Source organism: Mustela erminea, chromosome 7 (genome assembly GCF_009829155.1).
Source record: "Mustela erminea isolate mMusErm1 chromosome 7, mMusErm1.Pri, whole genome shotgun sequence".
In the NCBI taxonomy this organism is placed as follows: Eukaryota; Metazoa; Chordata; class Mammalia; order Carnivora; family Mustelidae; genus Mustela; species Mustela erminea.
The window spans coordinates 117,026,573-117,043,932 of record NC_045620.1 but is presented as its reverse complement, the minus strand read 5'-3'; the positions used below and the strand labels follow the sequence as shown (position 1 = coordinate 117,043,932).

General features: G+C 51.9%; 1 protein-coding gene across 2 annotated transcripts in view; it reads right to left on the bottom strand.

Annotated features, from left to right (window-relative positions):
• The window catches only part of GALNT14 (polypeptide N-acetylgalactosaminyltransferase 14), a 212,323-nt gene that overhangs the window by 65,744 nt on the left and 129,219 nt on the right, over positions 1-17,360 (bottom strand). For both annotated transcript variants that reach the window (XR_004287987.1, XM_032353052.1), the window contains exon 2: positions 7,189-7,358. Coding sequence is in view for 1 of the 2 variants with exons in the window: in XM_032353052.1 (XP_032208943.1) it covers positions 7,189-7,358 (170 nt within the window). In the remaining variant the exon portion in view is untranslated. The remainder of the gene's footprint in view (positions 1-7,188; positions 7,359-17,360) is intronic.

Sequence of the window (17,360 nt, the reverse complement as noted above, 5' to 3'; positions counted from 1 at the left end):
CTTTTCTCCTTGCCCTACAAGCACCAGTAAAACATGTGCGTGCTCAGTGAACTTGGACATAATCCAGGCTTTTTAATCGGGACAGAATATATACATATATATATTTATCTACATACAGACCTAGAACCAGAAAACTTGAGTTTTGAGTTTCAGCCAAACACTGACTAGCTGTGTGATCCTGGACATGTCCCGTAACCCCCCTGAGCCTAGATCTCTTTACCTAGGTATGTGCTCCATCTGCTAGTCTTGCTTTTCTGCCCAAGTCTTCGTAGCCAGTACTGGTACTCAGCCCCAAACCCAACAGTCAGACTGGACAGACTCCTTTTCCCGGACCTCACCATCTTCTATTCCCTCCAGACCAGTTCTCACTTCTCTCCCACCTACAATGGGGAACAAATTCCCCACTGTAGCACCCAGCACCCCCAACCTGAGGATGTCAATGCCTTAGAGCCAAGATCCTACGTCACACTCTACCCCATTGGGATGGTTTTGGGGGTGCGGAGGGCATCACTGTTCTGTTCGGACCTACCGTAGTATTCCCCACGGCCTCCCGTCCATCTCGGCAGGAGCTCCACTGACCCAGGACCGGCCAGGGATGCGTTGTTTAGGAGATCTCCTGGGGTTACTGAGATGATGAGGCTATGACAGGATGAAAGTCTAAACATTCCAGTGTTGACTGAACTGACTCTAAATTCCTTACCTTGAATTCAAGACTTGGCTACAACCCAACCCCAAGTTTCCCATCCAGAATTACTCTCCCCTCCATCACCCACACTCCAAGGAAACTGGACTGACTCCTGCAAAACAGTGTGGCTCCTCCACCTCCTTGTCTTTGCGTATGCTGTTTGTTCCCTCAATCTGGGATGCCTGCCACCAGTTAAAATCCTACCTGTCGCCCCCAATTCCAGCTCCAATGCCATTTCCTTCCAAAAGCCTCTGCCTCCCGTCCAAGTGCAAATGCCTTCTCCCTTCTCCTGGGTAAACCAGCTTAATGCTGTTTCAACTTTTTTTTTTTTTTTTTTTACAGGAAAGTTCCCAACTCATATGGTTTGCTCCATGTCCAAGACAGAAATAGTGACACCAAAACCAGGACAGGGCAGGAGATGGGCACTTGGGAATTGAGGACAGGAAGTCCATGCATTAGTTCCAGATTCAACGACAGGCCTCAGAGCAATTCACAGTTGAGCACCAGGAATCAGTACCATGTGCATTTTCTCCATAGACCATGAGCTCCCTGGGAGGGGGACCAATTCCTAGCATTGAGCTTGGCATGTGGTTATTGCTCAATAAACCTGTCCAGTGGATGAATGAGTGGAAGAACAGGAAAATGAATGAATGCACACAACACACAATGTCAACGCTGGTGGGAATGAGCTCAAACAAGGGGTGAGAAGACATTAGTGAAGGAAGCTCGTTCAGATGAATTCTCATTCACAATTTTCTTGACCAGTCCCCTTTCAAAGGCTGAGATGCTGCCTCTTTGGGAAATCTTCCTGAAACTCACAGAAGAGGCAGAGGTGGAGGGGCAGGGCTAGCAAACAAGGACCTAGAGGCCCAGGAGTGGAAGGAATCCTGGCCCAGAGGCACCTCCCAGCTCAGCTTCTGTGGTTTCTCTTCCCCTCCCCCCTGGTGAGAACCCGCTCCTACACCTTGCCCCAGGGACTCAGACAGCCCCCAGGGCAGCGGATGCCATTCTTCCGGAAAGCCACTTCTAGGATGTGCAGAAACTCATTCTGCTGCCCCCATCCAAGGCTCCCTGGGACTCCGGGATGCTCTAGAGGGAAGCGCACTCACAGCTACTATCAACAGGCTCACAAACTCCTGTATTGAAAAATGGTGCACAGGAGGGACCAGAACAGAGCAGATGGGGAGAGCATGTTTGCAAAAGCTAAGTGTCTGTGATGGGTTTCCTCTCTCGTCCCCTCCGCCTCGATGCGGAATCACCAACTCTGTGCTAAGCTAGTGGAATAGCCTTGACTCGGAGGGAATATGAACATTTTTTATGCTTAGCCATTCCCAGCCATAAAGATTTTTATCCTATTACTGCTAAGTGACGAGTACAAGGAGAGAAATGATGATGATCTTTGGCAGCCATTCCAACGGAGTAAATACGAGGAGGGAGACTGGCGATCCCAGACTGGGCCGCTGCCCCTTCATTTCCCAGGATGAAAAGGAGCAAAGGAAAAATGTCTTCCTGGTGAGACCTATCGAAGTGTGGAATTTTCCCTCTAGGCAAGCGATGGGTATCCCACTGTTTGAACCATTTAGCACCGTGCCCTGGACAGAGGCTGGGAGAGTAGGCTGAGGGGAAAAATCAGGGCCAGCCGGCCAGCCCGACATGACCTAATGAGGCTTCCCAGCAGCAAGGTCTTCTAGCTCGTGGTTCCTGGGCGCAGTCCACCCTGCCACCTGCGCCCCCACAGTCAAAACAACCCCATAATAAGTATTGCTAGGCAACAGCAAAAAATATACATTTGCTTTATCAAAAATACTGCCCTCCCCTCCCCCGGGGGGGGTGCCTCTATCGAGTGGCTTCTTGTCTGCTAGATGTTTTCTGTGCTGCTTGGATGAAGGCAGGGCCAGCTGCTGTCACCCAAATGTGGGGACAGTGGTGAGGGCGGGACAACTGGAAAACAAGGACTGTTTGTTGGACCATCCGTGCTCGATAAACAGGAGAACTCTGCTGGGAAATCATCTCAGAATCACCCTGGCTAGATGCTGTCCCTTTGTAACACTGACACAGTGACACCATTGCCATCTCATCGTCATCCTTGCAACCCCAGTGGACCTTGGCGGGACCCCAGGAGTTAGGGCTCTCATCCATGTTAACGGGATTGAGGGTCTCAGGGGAACAAGATGGCAAGAGGTTGTTCCAACACCAGCACAACCAAGAGATTCCCACGGAGGCAGGTGAGAGAGCCGAGCACATGGACGTGGATACTTCCAGAACGAGAAGACCGGCTGCAGCAGGATACATGGACTTGCAAGGTGCAGTGACTGTGCCCATAAAGCTTCAAGGCCTTCTAGTCCAATGTAAAGAGAGAGCAAAGCTGGGAGAGAATGTGCAGAGGGAAGGCCACTGCTGGGCCTGGTTCCCATGCCTCCCACGGGCCCTGGATCAGGGATGAGGAAACTGAGCCACAGCCAAGATGTACTGAAAGGCCGATGACAGCAGCCGTCCATCTCGAGACTGTGAAAATGTCGCCTGTTGAGTCAGGGGTGGGTGAGCAAGGGAAGTTCTGGTTGTCAACCCCCAAGGGTGAATATGAAGCGGATCCTTTGGAAACCAGAGGAACCTCACTTACTAAACTAGCCTGGATGTGGACATCCCTCACTGCCCACCACCCCATAAAGCCTGGGAATGGGGAGTTCCAAGCCCACCTCCTTGCCTCGGTCACTCTGCTCTCCAGGTGACTCCAGCCATCCCCACAAAAATACCCAGGGTTCCCTGACATGGAGGACCAAGAGGACAAGGTGATGGTTCTATTCCTCATGGGGAGATGAAGCCCCGGCCTCTATGAGGCTTCTTTTACTCGGGGCCAGGCCACGATGTGCTTGGGAGGGCTTCCATAACTGCCAGTGTGCTTGGCTTTTCCATCGGCCCAGCTGCCTATCGGGCAAAAAATTCTGTGGCCCTGTCCCCTCCCCCCACCTGCTGCCTCCTCTGGCCTCGCGGCATTTCTGAATTCCTGGGCGATGCCCCCCAACGCCGGCCTCCCCGCAGCGTGTGCTCTAATGCTCAGCTAATAGCTCCATCTCAGGCGCTCGTCCACACGCGTCCTATAAATCAGAATCCAATTATGGTGGTAAGAAAATTGGAAGCAAATTTAATAAGCTCAGGCCACTCCCCCATGCTGTTTCTTTGCTCTTCTCTTCCCACTAATGAGAACTCCTTTCACGGACTCCGTTCTCCTGCCTCCTCATCTGAAGCCCCCGAGGATGGAAGGAGAGGAGGCTGGGGGGCTGCTTCTCTGTCCTCTTTCCCTCTTTGCACAGAAGACAGATGGGGCAAAGTAGTCAAGTGTCTTTGCAGATTTCCTCTCCCTCTCCTTTGTTCAACAAGTGTTTCTCGGAATTCTATCACCTGCCAGGCACTGTACTGGAAGCCAGCAAAGCTGTCTCCGCAAAAAGTGGAAGACCTCGTTCTGTTGCCGGGGTTGTTGATGTTTCAGTCTTGAGGTAAGAAGTGGGGCTGGCTCTGCAGCAGGGGTTCGGTCTTGCTGCCCCTCTGCCCCTCCGGTGACAGCTGGCCACGTCACATGGTGGGGGGTGCTCCTGGCATCTGGTGGGTGGAGCCCAGAGAGGCTGCCCAGCATCCTACAATGCACAGCACAGCCCTCGCAGTAAATGCCAGCCCCTGACTGAATCCCTGGGCGACGGGAGACAGGTCACCAGCAGCCACAGCTGGTTAGAGCAGGGACGAGCAGGCCCCAAGACGGGTCCTAGTGTGCTGGCAGCCCAGGCAGGCCGGCCCCGGGCATTACCTCAGGATGAAATCAGGATACAGGAAAGCTGGCATCACAGGATTAAGGGATTTAGTTGGTGGTTTTAACTTCACGGACACAATTCCCTGGGAATCGAGGGCTGGAAGAATGAGATCCTGTAGACAGAAAGTCCATCCCCGGGGGTGGGGGGGCCCATCTGAGGGAAGCATCCTGGGCTTCGCTGGCAGTCTCTGGAACTCTCTTTAGCACAAGAGTGGTCTGGGCACAGACTCAGCCCCCTACCACCCTCAGCCTAGACATGGCTGACGCCATTGCACTAGCCTGGGGCTTTGTACACAGTCGGTGCTCAATAGCCCTGCCATGGCTGCCTGGTCCCATGTGCCTGCCCTCATTCCTATTCCCCTGTCCTCTCCTCTCTCTGCTTTTTTGGATCAGGATCCCCAGATCTGAAATTCTCCGAGTCACACAATTCCCACTCCCACAGGGCAAGGTGAGCGCCCAGAGGCACACATATGGCTGACAGACTTTTCCTCTTTGTCTTCCCCAAAGGGGCCTTAGATTCCATCTAAATCCTGTCCGTCCCTCTTGCCACCCTGCCAGCAGATCAAACTTCCCTGACAGATACAACGCACTGGGAGAGAACCCCGAACAGGACCCGGTAAACCAGAATCCTGGCGGACGGTCTCAGTTCCTCCCCTACATCCCGCACCTACGTCCAGTCCTCTTAAACCACTTTCATTTCTGCCTCTCGGATCACAGATGAGGGTGAACACAGAAATTCGTCCTGCTCAGGGTATCCCCTGGAACCTGCCTGCTCAGTGAACCCCCCACTCCATGCCTCCCTTCTACAGAGCTCGTGTCCCAATGTACCGGCTCCTTTCCTGGCTGGGAGGTAGCCCTTCGTCCTTCTAGAGGTTCTCACCATCAGGACTCAGGACAAGGGAGGGACCAGGTGCCTAAGATGGGGGACTTTTCAGCCTTCTTCTCCATTCTACCTGTAGTCTCCGCTCAGGGAAATAAAATTACTTAATCCTTTTTAAAAGATTTTATTTATTTATTTGAGAGAAAGAGCACAAGCAGGAGGGGAGGGGCAGAGGGAGAGGGAGAAGCAGGCTCTCTGCTGAGCAGGGATCCTGACACGGGGCTCGATCCCAGGACCCCAAGATCATGACCTGAGCCGAAGGCAGACACTTAACCAACTGAGCCACCCAGCTGCCCCCAGGTTACCTAAGTTTTAAAGAAAATTCTATCAGATGCCAAGGGCCATGATAAGGGCTGTGGAATTCTGACAGCAATATTACAAGACTCTGACTTGAAGAAGCTTTCAGGCCAGCAGCCAAGAATGTTCGAGGTAGAGCCAGTGCCCCAGATCTCTGGCTGTAGGGCATTTCCTGCTGCTAAGGAGACTCTCGTGGGTACCTCGAGGCTGGGGTCGGGGGGTGTTCAGTTTGCAGACTCTTGGAGTCTTCTGAAGACTTCTAAAGCCACAGATGCCTTATGGCTCAGGGCCCTATGGGGGGATCGGGGCTCTGGCTCCTTTTATGAATGATGGTGACTGACATGAGCCCCTCCATGAGATGCATGTTATGTAAGTCAAGGTCTCTGGGTTGTACAGCCTAGCTGGGGAAACTGAGTCCACCCCCCTTCACAGACTGACAACTTAAGCATCACCAGATTGACCGGCATCCTAAGTCATGAGAACTCTTACTGACCTGCTCCCAGTGACACCCCAGTATCCACAAGCAGGTCTCCCCAGACCCAAACAAAGACAGAAAGCTGAGAAGCTGCCCCCAGTCGGCCAGCCTCTCGGTTTAACCACACCTCCAAGCCCCTCCACCCCGAACACGCCTGTCTGCTCTTTGGAGCTGGTGCCAAGTGCATTTCCCATGGGAGATAGAAACACGGCCCTGGGGGCCTTCGGCACAGCTGGGCCTCCCCGTTGTAGGCAGGGAGGCCAGCTCGGAGGGGCTGGGGTAGAGATGGACCAGCTTACTCGGGCCTCATGAGGAAGCAAAGGACTGTATTGATTCTAGGAGGGACTGGTAATGAGGCAACCGACCTTCACAAAGGCTCCTTCCCCCGAGAAAAGAAGCTTTCGGCAGGCCTGACTCAGAAAGGAGGAGGAGACAGCAGAACAGAGGCTGGGGAACAGGGCGCCCCACAGCAGACAGCAGGGGCATGTGAAGAAGCCCCGCATCTCGCATGACGAAACTGGGCTGTCCGAGGAAATGACCCATCCCAGCGACAGACGAAGCCACCGACCTGACTTCCCAGGGGTCTGCGGGTCTTGCCCTCCCTCCCTTTGAAAGCCGTGCCAGGCCAGGCCATGGGAATCTGGCAGGGAAACCAGGCCCAGGCTATAAGGTCTCTAGTGCTCCATGATTTCGGGGTGGACACCGGGTGAGGGGGGCAAAGTGCAGGCGAAGGGGTCTCCCCTATTCCCCCTGGAGGCGCCTGGGGGTGGCTCACAGCAGTGAGGAGTGCAGAGAGCCTTAACTACTGACCGGCCAGCAACAGACGGCACATGCCTGCCTCGATCCTTGGCCTGGGCATCCCCAGTCCAGCCTGCAGATGGTATGTACCTGCCCCGATCCTTGGCCCGGGTCCCCCACCCCCGAGTCCAGCCTGCAGATTGCGTGTGCCTGCCCCGATTCTTGGTACAGCCCCCGAATCCAGCCTGCCCTTGCTCTGTCATCACCACCGGGTAGGAGAGAGAGTAGCAAGTGAGAGCAGGGGGAGGTACCTCAGATGGCGGGTGTCGGGTACGGCCCGGCTGCTGGAGATCCGCTCGCTCTCCCGCTGGTTGAAAGCATACAGCTTATAGGGATCGTCACCCACGCGCCACTTTTTGGCATTCAGATACTGCCGCTCATCAAACTGGTCCCATGGGTCTTCCCAGTCAGAGTCCAAAGTCTGCGGAGCACAAATGCGAAGTCAGTGAGAAGAGCTCCCAGCCCTCCCCCAGCCCTCTCCGTCTGTTGCTGCCCAGCTGCAGAGAATAGGTTTTCCCCGGCACAGTTTAGCCCAAGGATGGGGCCAGAGGTTAATGAAACCTCAGCAACGATGATAACACACAGGGCGACGCGGTGAGGGCAGCTGCTGTTTGCTGAGCCCTGTGCACGAGGCGCTGTGCTAGAACCGTTACTCATTCCCACTGGCCGTCCCAGGATGTGGTCCCAGGACCAACACAAGAAAACAGCCTCCATGGGCTAAGTACCTCCTTGCTCAGGATCCCACCCTCAGGAAGTTGGCTGGGCTAGGACTTGGGTTCTAGCACCCTGAGCCCGCAGGCCGCCTCACCAGGGTAATCTGAGAACACCTGGCTGAAAAGCGCTGGCTTGGGAGTAGGTACAGAAGGACTAGGACCGCCATCCCCCCTCTGCCACAGGACGCAGGCGATCCATCTGTAAGAACATGCTCCCCACCGGATGGAGGCCTGCGTGTTCCCCTCTTCCTCTGACCCGACCCAGAAATCTGTGATTACTTTTTTTTAGATTATTTATTTATTTGAGAGAGAAAGAGCATGCAGAGGAAAGGGCAGAGGGAGAGTGAGAACCCCAAGTAGACTCTGTGCTGAGTGCGGGGTCCCATAGGGGGCTCCATCCCTGAGATCAGGTTCTGAGCCAAAATCAAGAGTCGGACCCTGAACTGACCGAGCCACGCAAGTGCCCCTAATGCTGGGATTATATTTAAGCATCAGTGCAGGAACAGTGCTTTAGAAATAGGTATGAGGTAGCTTGTGTACTCACGATCTTGTTCCGTCCTCCCCAGACGCTCTGTGCTGAGCTGGGAAGACAAGTTCTCACCAAAGTTCCAGGTTTGTCTGCACAGGTGGGACAGGGGTCGAGCCGAAAGCAGAGCTCAGCCTCCTGGGCCCGCCAGTGCATTTGCACAGCAGAGAAGGCAAGGCACACAGCGAGGGGGTGGCTCGAGCCCAGAGCCGGGCTGCCTTGGCTGCCCGGACCACGCCAGCTCTCGGCTTCGGAGCCTCTGCACGCTGGCTGCTTCCCATAATGGTCCCTGCCAGGGGAGGCTGGCACTCTATCTCTGGGGAGAACCCACTGACCAGGTTCTGCCCTAGACCGTGAGGGCTGGGGCCCTGGGGCTAACAATGTCCCCAAGGATGGGATGCTCACTCGTGTGTTACTGACCCCTGGTTGCGGTGCAAATGTGAAAAGCTGCCTGGACCCCCTCCCTCATCGCTGACCAGGAAGCCTTTCTGGACATGCGGAACCTGAAGGAAAGGTTCAGGGCAGGCCCCGCAGATGTCTGGCCAGGTGCCCCCCAACCCCAGAAGGTGGCTCTGTGGGGTGGTTCATGATGTGCACATTTATCTCACGCACCACTCGATCTTATCTGGTAATTGATCTGCCTCTCTCTCTCTGTTATCTCCTTTTGAAACAGCATTCTCTTGCTAATAGCACAAAATGAAGCTTTGAAAACCAGCGAGTTTTAGCCAGTAATTGATTTTATGAATGTGCTTGGATACTGCTGCTACACAGGGGGTGGAGTGTGAGACCCTCCCCCTCCACGCCCTACCCAGCCTGAGCTGTGCAATGTCACAGACTGACAGCTGTCACCCCTGAAATCATGGGACCCGGTAACATCCCCCACTGGCTCATTCCCAGTTAGATTCACTGCAAGTCTCTCAGTCAGGGGTGAGCTCCTCCAACACTCTGTGCTACGGAGGGGAGATGCAGAGATGGAAGGTCCCAGAACTCGAGTAGGTTGCAAGGTTGCAGAGAGACATGCATGAAGACTCCTTTACCGCTTCTACCAGAGGAGTGAGGGAAATGGGGAGGGCTGCCTGGAAGAAGCGTCAAATCAGTTTGTGCTTGAAGGATGAGCAGGCAGTTTGCTTTGCTTAGGAGGAAGTGGGAGAGGAAATACGTGTGTAGTGAAAACCCAGATAAAGGGCGGGAAGACCTGGGGAAGGGAGAATCTGCTGAGGACAGGGCTAGCTCAGGAATGGGGCAGCCAGAATGTGGACCGCAAAGAACGCATGAGTGAAAGCAAATTCTGCAACACAGCTGGGTCTGTATGAAGCAGGTCAGGGGGAAGGGCCTCTGGCCACAGGTGCTGGACGAAGTGGAGGGAAGAGATTGCCACAAGGAGCCCAGCTGGGAGGGGAGCTCAGGAATTGAGGCTGGTGGAAAGGGAGGGCTGAACAGGGGCGGTGCTGGGGCACTGATGGAAGAAGGTTCCACGCATCAGCTGGAGAAGCAGATGGAGGAGCAGGCCCCAGGGACGGGCTGGAGAAAAGGCAGGTAGAGACCTCTTGGCCTCGTCCCCTACTCTCTGTTCACACCAGACCAGGCTCAAGGCCAGCAATCACCACCCTACAGGCAGCAAACCATTCCTGGCAGATTCTGCCTCCTTGGTGAGGGGACCATGGGAACTCAGCTGTGATTCTGGACCCTAGAAAGCCCAGAGCCAGAGTAACAGCCTGGCTGGTGAGAAAAACTGAACAATCACTCAAAACTTCCCCGGAGGGGACCGCTTCCTCCGATGGTCACGTGCACAGAGCGGGTTCACACTTCGTTGCACTGAGATCCACTGGGGGGGAACTCCCTGGCCTGGGAGCTTGGTTTTCCTACAACAATATCTGGATGTATTAAATAATAGTGACACTGTGTTTAAAATACTAACATTACCATCTGAATAATAATTTCTGTTTTACAAGGCATCCCACACATATTGCCTCAGAATGCACACACAACCCCATCTGTACAGAGAAGGATCAGCAGGGAGAGAGGCTAGCTAGCTGGCTGGCTTGCCCAAGCTTCATGGCTAGAAAGTGAAGGGACTGCTGATTGAATCCTTCTTGAACCTCCCAACGCCTCAGTTTGCTCTATCACAGAAATCAATCTGGGGCATGTCCTCTCCCGAGAGCGAATGGAGAGGAGTGAGGTGGGGGCCAAGCCCATGGGAAGGACCAGCCCCTCTTTCCCTGCTGGTCCACAGAGGGAAGTGGCTATGGCCCTCCCAGGATTTCTAAAGGGCCCCAGACTCCCCCAGATACTTCTAGTACTAATTTGGAGTTGGTTTCCAAGCTCTTCAATTCACGAGGCCCCATATTCAGGCTCTGAGGACCCAGAGGGCAGCACATGGTACCCACACTTTGGATTCCTTGCTTCCTGGCTCCTGTGATCACCCGAGGCACTGCTTAGACCCGCACGTGCACCTTCGCAAACTTTGCTGTTACAGGAAGTGATAATACGGTTCTCTCCCACCAGGAACCCCCGCAAGCTCCCGCCCCAGGGATCTGACCCCTCCTGTAGGGCCCCCACCACCATCCACGACCCACAGGCAAAATCTTCCTTGCATCTCTGACCAGAATTTACTCAACCTAGAGTGTATGCGTTTCAACTGTAAGTATGATGTCATGTACAGAAAACCAAGATGATCTTTTCAACAGAATGGATCTGATTACATCACCCAAAGGCTGCTTAAATAACTGGGCACCAAAAATGAACATGCAGAAGCACATTTGTTTCTTTCCTCCCACTGTCCTTACAGGAGACGCCCCGCCCCGAGTCCCCTTTCCTCTGACCTTCCCTGGCCTGTTGCTCTCATTTCTCGTGCAGGCTGATTATTTGGCTCCAGCGCTATTAGAACTGATTGTGGGGCTCTCTATGATTTTAATGTGTTTGTCTCCCTCTCTTCTTTCCCCCAGCTACTAGTTCTCTCATTGCCTTACGTCTTTTCTTCCCCCTACCATTAGAATGAGAATGTCTCTATCACTTGAAACTTCTATCCTTCTCTGAACAGTGCTGATCCTTAATAAAACTTCTCAAACTTACCCTACGATAAAACAACTAACACTCTAGGGGTACCTATCACATGTCATAAACATTCACATCTAATCCTCACAATCAAAGATGCCGATTTTACCATTCCCATTTTACAACTGGGGAAACCAAGGCAGAGAGTGATCAGGTGACTTGGCCAATGTCACACAGGTAGTACACGCTTGAGCCAGGGTTTGAACCCATGGAGCCTGGCTCCACTGCTGTGCTCCCGACCACGAGGTGACACTGCCTTCCCAGAGCCTTCCTGCCATTTCCTTTGGCCATCTTCAAAGACTATGTGTTTCCCATTATTTTTCTCTGCTAACTTCTTCCTCTGATTGGGATCTCCCCCTTCAGAGGATCTCTGTGTCTCCTTTACCATCCCCGCACTGGTTCACCACTCTTCTTCCTGAGTGCAAGACTGGTCTCCCCCCAAGCCAGGGCAGAAAGGATGCAACTCCACAGGAAGATTCCTGCAAGAAGGTTGGAAGATGCCAGGCTAACACACAGTAGGTAAGAACTTAAAACAATGACAGGGCTTATTTAAAGATGACAGAATTCATCTATCCATTCAATATTTGACACTCCAGCATAACATTCCACTGTCCAGTGGACATCCCTCCTGGGTCCAGCCAGGGACACAGAGGTCCCAAGGAACCCACTCCAAACTTTGAAGGCCTGCGACTTCTAGAAGTTTCCTTCTAATATTAAACCAGAATCTGTCTCCTGCCAGAAGCAAACGTAAATCCTACCTGGAGAAAACTATCTCCAATTTACATCCTCAGGAGTTCCACAAAGCTCACTGAAAGACAAAATCACAATAAAAAAGATCAAAGGCATCTGGCTGGCTCAGTCAGTTGAGCGTCTGACTCTTGGTTTTGGCTCAGATCTGATCTCAGGGTCCTGAATTCAGGGTTGCGAGAATGAACCTGTGTTGGGCTCTGTACCCAGCACTGGTCTACTTGTGTTTCTCTCTCCCGCTCCCTCCTCTGCCCCTCCCCACTGCACTCTCTCTCTTGCTTTCCAAAAATAAGTGAAATAAGTCCTTTTTTTAAGTGGAAACTATAAACAACAGATTAGATCTTCCAAAGACTTCAGATGCAAGAATCACAGATACAAAAGAAAGCATAACTGTGGATAAAATGGTTAAAATACGGAATAAAGAATCAGCAAAGAACCAAAGTTCACTGAAAAGGAACTGAGCATCACTTTTAGAAATGAGAAAATATAGTAACAATCGATGGTCAATATCAAACAGGCCAAACAGAAAAGTTTACTCTTATCTGCAAAGCTTTCTCACGGGAATGCTGCATCTGTATTATCTCTGTGAGGCAGGCAAGCCGGTTGTGTTGTTCCCATTTCACAGGCGAGAAAACTGAAACAAAGGAGCCTGCTTAAGACCACGGACATAGTGAGTCTGCTACTGAGACTCTGACCCAGGACTTCTGGCTTCAAAGCTCACGTTCCTTCGACATCATCAAGGAGTTTCATCCACAGCCACGTTTTACTCCCTTGCTGGATGGTGATAACCAAACATGTAGAAGTTATCTGCTCACACCAGTGTTATTCTAATACCCACCCAGCTGGGGATGGGCCTTATTTTTCCAAGGGCCAGTCCACAGAGTGAAGAGGACAGCACATCTCTATGCAAATCTTGTCCAGAGTGAATGGGCTGGGAAAGGAACAGCCCTGGGAATGGACTCCCTCCCGCCACAGCATGTAAGACGAATTCCAGCAAAGAAGGAAGGGCCGGCCAGCCCCTCCTTTGCTCACCTGGGCTCACGGCAAAGGAAGGAGCTGGAAAATCCTTTTCCCTCATCTAGGGACAGCACATCAATTATGGATTATTAGATAAGATCTTCATTTTAATATTTCCACCATGTATTATCACCTCTTCCTCTGGCTGGAATTCTGTCTTGGGAGTTATTTAACTGATGTGCAGAAATCTAAATTTAATTTATTATGATCTAACTCACTTTAGAAGCCAAATTACCCTGCACTGGAGAAGGATCAAGTCAATATCCCACTTGGCTTTCTATTTATCTTCTGCAGGGTTTTCTCTCCTTCTCTTCAGTATTCATTTTATCTCGGGTGCTGGTAATAAATTTAAATTTTCCTCAGAATTAGGCAATTGCTCCTTTAATGCTGTAGTTTAATGGTTAGTATTAATTATATGAAAGACACTCCTTAAAGAATGTGGAGGATGGAATGGACATATAATGGAGGGGAAAAGGCTATTTCTTGGACCAAATGAGGTAGCGTGTAATCAGCAGGGATGAGTTTACTCTTCTAGTCCTGCTCCGTCCATTTCTTCCCCTACTTTGCTTTCATCCTCCTCTTCCCCGCCCTAGAGCTAGGTGCCTACAAAATGGGTCTGCTGGGAGCTGCTTGTTATGGCTTCTCTGCACCCCTGGACGGTCTGCCAGCCTGGACGCCATGCCTAGAACCCTCTGGAACACTGGTCTCTTTCTCCGTCTGCCTCCAGTCAGTGTCACTGAGGCTCTGCCAGCAAGAGCCACTACTGCCCAGCTCTCTCCTGCCTGCCACTGCCCCAACATACACACACCACCTGTATCCCAACTGCACACCACGCGCAAATACGGCTTTGGGGGGAGGCTTCGAGCTTTCTGGAAGAGGAGAAGTTCTGATAATTATTATAATTGCCTAAAAACTCCAACTGTGAAATATAATATGATTAATGGAATGGACAGCAGCCCAGCTTTTGTTTCTGGAATAGAAAAAAACCAAACTCACACAATTTGGACCTTATATGGAGATTAATTTGCTTACTAATTAGCATGAGAGGGAGGTACCAGGGAGATTTAAGTCTGCGTGACTGGGGAAGAGGGCCTGTCCCCCCTCCACCCCGCAGGTGTCAGGGAGCGTGAGCAATGCCGACGTGTCTGCACCCTTCCCACCCAACGTCCTATAAATTCCACCACCAAAGAAAGACTCAACCCAGAGCTCCTTATCCTCTTCTTTGTGTTCAAAGACTAGAGCAGTAAGCCAACCCCCGGAACGGCAGAAGCCTCATCCCTTCCAGGTCTGGAACCTAGAAAGCAAGAGATCAGAAGGGGAGGGAGCCAGGTACCCCCATGGGGCTCAGGAGAAAGAGGATTTGTCAGTGACACAGGCAGTTGGATTTGCCCCCAACCAGGAGGCTGATGCTGGAGGAGAAAATGCACCAAGAGATGGAATTGTGCCCTGGAGAGACGGAGCAGAGAAGCTGCACTTGGGAAGAGCAGAACCGGAAGTGGGCTCGGGAGGGGAAGCCTCCAGCCAGACAAGACAGGACATGCAACACGGTCTCTGGCATGGACAGTGAGTCATCTTAGGTGCACGGTCACCGCATCAGACTGAGGGAGGGCCTGCAAGGGGATGCTGCAGCCATATTCCAACGTGGCCACAGTGGCCTCTTGCAGGATTGAGATGGGGCCTCAAGGTCAGGGCTTTACCCCCAAGGAAAGCAAGTTCTCCAAAGAAAGAATAAAACACTAAAAACAAGATTTGCATTTCTCAGTGACAGAAGAAATCTCTCCTCCAAAGTCAGACTCCTCTCCCCTCCCTTGTGCCAGCAGGGCTAGGAAATATCACCAGGCATCATTAGAAAGCTCTTTTGCCTCAAGGAACAGCTGTGGACCCAGGCAATTGTCAAGGGACACTACTGAACAACGGTGGTCTAGCAGGGGTCACAAAAGAACATGCCTTCGGGGTCACTGAGAACAGAAATGCCTTGAACAGAAATGAATACCTTGTACATACCACACAAAACCTGTCTAGTTAAGGCTCTTTCAATTTCCTCTTTGGGCAAAATATGCCCACAGGCTACATTTGGCCTGAAGACCACCAAATTGTGACCCCGGGGGCAGTCATGGAATAAAAGGAGAAAAGTAAAGAAAGATAAAGGTTAGGGAAGGATGACAGGAAGGGAACAGTGCTCCTACTACAGAGGACGCTTCCGTGATTTCTTTTCTCCTTCAGGGGGCTCCTTGTATATTTCAACCCAATTTCACCAGACAGAATCGCAGTCACCAGAGGGTTTGTGTGTGGGAGAACAGAGCGGGCACAGAAGGGGGAGCGCCGCACTAGGGATGACCCTATAATCCTTCTCCACCGTTTCTCTGATGTCAGGAAGAGAATGCAAGTCAGGAAAAGCTGGGTCCGGAGCCTGGCTGTGTTCTACGCGTCCTTTCAACTGCTTGTGGTCAGTCCTTCCCTCCACCCTGAGGGTACCCCACACAATTTTACAGGCCCCAAATTAGATCTCAGAAATGAGATACGGCCTGAAAAATTGCTTGGCAAAACATAATGCGTATGTAACATATTATTATTGTCAACATTGCTACAGTTACTATTATTTTTGGGGGGTACTGGATGCTAATGGAGAGAAAAAGCAATTTATAGTCAGCCAATCTATGTTTAGCTTCTTCCTTCCCTGTGGTAGAAATGGGGTCTCTGACAGCATCCACAAGTGAATGACTATAGGCATCACCGGGCTGTCCACTGGGAGGAAAGCCCTAGGTCATTACCAACGTCATATGTCCTGGGACCCGGCAGGGCGGGTCTACCCAAGGGTTATGCAAATGATAAGACAAAAAAGTATTTTAAGAAATGTAATAGCTAAGGGTTCCCTTTCTTTTGGAAGGACATAAACGGAACTTTGCAGGACCTCTGAGTTAACCCTCATTTTACAGGTGTGCAGGTGGGAACTGGGACCGCACAGAACAATGTGGGCGATTCTGAGGAGAGAACTGAGGAATCTTGGGGGTGAGGTTAGAAACTTGAGCCTGCTTAACACCCCAAGTTTCCCAACAAACCAAGGAACCTGGTTGCCAGGGCTCTCTGCTCCACTGCGGGCCTATCTCTTCCACCGGACACATTAGTCCCAGAATGTCTTCTCCGGGCCTCCTGGGACTTGGCTCCTGAGGGCTGGACTGGCTAGTCCTACAGCTATACTCACAAGGAATGTGTCTGGCAAGGTTTGCAGCTTCCCCAAATCTCCCTGTATGTTCTGCCCAGGCAAAGGCGACCTTGGAGAAATCAAGATAGAGATGGCTATGGAAGGCCAGGGAAAGGGCTGACTTGAAAAAGTGATCAATTCTCACACCTGTAACATTTACTGTGCACCAGGCTCTGTCCTGAAAGGTCACTCATCGCACACTCAGGAAAAACCTGAAGCAGGTGCTTTTATGAATCCTATGTTACGGAAGGGGAAACTGAGGTTTGAGAGTCTCAAGGGACTTGGCCAAGTAAGTAGAGATGCTGGGATGAAGCCCAGACATAGGGGCTCTGTTGGGTCCTCAAGAGGGACCTGCGATGGCAGGGGGTCACTGGCGGAGTGGCCACTGCCCAGTACCGCCTAGAGAGGAGGAGGGAAAAGGGAGGAGGGATTCCACCAGATCAGTCCTATACTCTCTGCCAGGTTAGCCTGGAAACACCTTTCCTAATCTGCACGCTAAACTGAGTTCTGGCTAGAAAAGGAGTTTCAGGCTTCAGTATCCCCTAAGCCCTGTCATTCATTCCCCAAAGGTGACATTAGCAAGAAGCCCCGAGCTCTCGGCTGAGGAGAATTTGTTCCCTTCTCTTCCACACCTCCAACGCGCAGGCTAGATCTCCCCAGATACCGCGTGCAGCAGGGGCCCAGAGCTTAGCGCGTTTTCTAGCTGCTCTGTAAATAAGGTGACATCCACATACCCTCCAGCTTCTTCAAAACTAGGTCAGCTGCTGAATATGTAGGTGTGGGGTTGGTGTGCATGACTTTGAAATGACTTTATCTGACAGCACCCCATGGGGGACCGCTGGTCGGCTTTTATGAAAGGAGATCTTTTTGTCAAAAACAGACCCGAGTACCCAGACGGCTTGCCTGCTGAATCTGGGTGAGGGTGGGAGTCCTGCCTTGGCCAAGGGCAAGCTGAGTGCTACAGGCGACACAGCCAGTGATCATCGCAGTGGGCTGAAAAACAGAAACCCTCCTGAGCCTGTCCTAAATACTGACCATCTTCAGGATGCAGTGGGAACATGGTCCATGGCCCGTCACAGCAACTATAAAAAGGGAGTTTAGGATGCACTTGCTTGTAAACAAGACCCCCCCATCTCCCTCACTCAGGAAGCATCAATAACTGCT